This window comes from Empidonax traillii, unplaced genomic scaffold (genome assembly GCF_003031625.1).
Source record: "Empidonax traillii isolate 1590-97213 ecotype Southwest subspecies unplaced genomic scaffold, ASM303162v1 scaffold2602:size36902, whole genome shotgun sequence".
Taxonomy (NCBI): Eukaryota; Metazoa; Chordata; class Aves; order Passeriformes; family Tyrannidae; genus Empidonax; species Empidonax traillii.
This window is the reverse complement of record NW_020957795.1, coordinates 13,872-16,457: the sequence shown is the minus strand read 5'-3', so window position 1 is coordinate 16,457 and position 2,586 is coordinate 13,872. Positions and strand designations below refer to the sequence as shown.

The following is a 2,586-nucleotide window of genomic DNA, read 5'->3' as shown; positions in this document are numbered from 1 at the left end:
AGCAGCGAGGAGGGCGATGGAGAGCAGCGAGGAGGGCGATGGAGAGCAGCGAGGAGGGCGATGGAGAGCAGCGAGGAGGGCGATGGAGAGCAGCGAGGAGGGCGATGGAGAGCAGCGAGGAGGGCGATGGAGAGCAGCGAGGAGGGCGATGGAGAGCAGCGAGGAGGGCGATGGAGAGCAGCGAGGAGGGCGATGGAGAGCAGCGGCACAAGCATCCCCTCAGCTCAGCATCTCTGCTTTGCTCTCAGTCAGCAGAGACTGAAGACCAACAGGAGCAAGGGCAGTGGCCGGCAGGGCCCCTCCAGGACAGGATGTTACCTCCAGGAATGTGGCTCGAAGCCCGTGCAGGTCCCTCGGCAGCGCAAGCATGGCACAGCTCTCCCCAGCTGCAGCTGGCTCCCCGACATCTGCAACAGAGCAGCACACCGTGTTGGAGAGGCTTTGTCCTCAGGGGTTATCCCACACAGAGCACTGAGAGCAGCTTTTGTCCTTCAGACATCGATTTCTTCAGCCATTCCTTATGTCCCATGAAGCCTCAACCCTCCCAGATGCCAACTGACCATGTCCATGCAGCCCCACTACAGGTTTATTTAGGGATGCTTGGGATGAAGTTGTTCACTTCAAAGCGAGGGGAAAGGGAACAGCATGGAGAAGATGGCACATCAAAGCCAGTGAACATGGCCACACTGGACAGCCACCTTAACCTCAGCCACAGAGACCTCAGGTCTCATTTAAAGGGATTTTGATTCAGTTTATACAGCTCATATACTGCTTGTGGATCTGCACAATTCAGATCACACAGGAGACACGCAGGTGTGTTACCATAACCTGAGGCTAAACTTGTTTCCCTGCAGCTGGGACCTCCTTGGTCTTTCTCCAAGGGTATTTTGGGCACGTGGCATGTTTCCATGCCTCTGGCTTTTTGGGTGGTTTCCATAGTGAACAGGAAACAGTGGAAAGGCTCTGGGGAGGTGGTGGGGGAGGAACATGGGAGATGTAGGGCTGTGGTTGTGCTGCACTTCGTGCTGCTCACTGAACACAGAAAAAACTCACTCATCTCCATGGGCACTCACTGCTGCAGAGACATCCAAACACCTCCCAACAGGAGAGACGAGAGCAAAAATCCACCCCAGGAGCCAATACCATTGGCAAATAAAGCTGTTTTAGTGTCTGTCCCATGAATTCATCAAACATGGCTCTCTGAACGTGGAGAACGCAGGAGGGCACGGTGGGAGACAAAAACAAACTGCTGCAAGAGGCACCAGGGCGAGGTGACACCACGAGACAGGGGATTTATCTCAGCCTGGATGTTTATACAGGAGCTGTCAGGCTCTTGTCTGAAAGACATGTTTGTTCCCTGTAAAAATGAGCTGAAGGAAAACAAGGACTGTCCTACACCCAGCAGGAGCAGTGGCAGCACCACGGGAGCATCTCCCCAGCTCAGCAGATCCAAATCTGTGCAGTCAGAGATCAAACCACAGGGTTTAACCCACCATCCACTGCTGCAAAAATCACTGCCTTCAGTCCCCCAGCACTGTCAAGGGTCATTCCTATGTGGGTTTCTGACCACTCTGGACCTCACAGTCTGCATGTCCCATGAGGGCTCACGACAGCACGCGCTCACACCTCTTTATCCAGCTTTTATGGAAGATCTTTAACCCCCCTTGAGACAGGATCTTGTTCTAGGCACTGACTATTCATACCTGTCCACACACTGAGAGCCCATCTGAATCACAGAACCACTGGGAGGGACCCAGGAGGATCACCAGTGTCCCACTCCCTGGTCCTGGGACAGGCTTGGGGGCTCAGACTGCAGCAAAGCACAGGCTGCAGAGGTTTCCAGTGCTGGGGAAGGCTGGTACCTGCCCACAGATTCTGAGCCCACTCTGTGTGTGTCTCTGAGTTGTGACAGTCTTTCATTGCAAGATCATACACTATTTAAGTCACTGTTAGTTATACTGGCAGAGGCTGCCCGTGCCAAAACCTGTTTTCAAAGGGAGAGATCAGCAGCAGTAACAGAGCAGGTGAAAGCACAGATGCTGCACCCCAGCCCCACGGGCACCTTGGGCTGCCCCAGCTCTGTCCAGCAGCTCCAGGCTCTGCAGCCCCGCTGGGATGTGAAGCCAGTGATGATGCTGGCAGCCCTCCTTCCTTCTGCATCCACCTGTCCCACCTCAGCACCAGCTCCCAGGGTCCCCGAAGCTCCTGCACGGATCTGGGGCACCCAGTGGTCTTCTCTGACATTCAAACTCATTCTGCAGCCTTCAGGAGGAAGAGGTTATTTGATGGTACTCAGGAAAGACATTTCACTTATTTGGAAACTATTAAGTCTCTACACAAGGCTGCTCATCCTGGAGAAACACAGCCAAAGGGGTACAAAATGGCCCATTTCAGCTTCTTTTGCCCTAGGACTGCTATTTCAGTCCTGCCTCACTTTTTACCTGCAATTTTCATCTCAATTTTCCACCTGCAGTTTGTCCCAACATTTTGAAGCCAGTGAAAAGACCTCTCACCCAGGGAGTTAATAAAAATACATCTTAAAAATGACCTTAACATGCCCAAACACTCCACTCTGCCTCTAATATC

The 2,586-nt window shown here is 53.2% G+C and overlaps 1 protein-coding gene across 3 annotated transcripts in view; it reads right to left on the bottom strand.

The window, feature by feature from the left end:
- The window catches only part of LMCD1 (LIM and cysteine rich domains 1), a 36,026-nt gene that overhangs the window by 19,947 nt on the left and 13,493 nt on the right, over positions 1-2,586 (bottom strand). Inside the window, exon 1 of one of the 3 annotated variants that reach the window (XM_027910000.1) lies at positions 319-815. The exons of the other annotated variants lie outside the window; for them this stretch is intronic. Coding sequence (XP_027765801.1) covers positions 319-407 — 89 coding nt within the window. The 5' untranslated portion in view covers positions 408-815. Of the gene's footprint in view, positions 1-318; positions 816-2,586 lie in introns of those variants that run through there. 3 annotated transcript variants of the gene reach the window in all.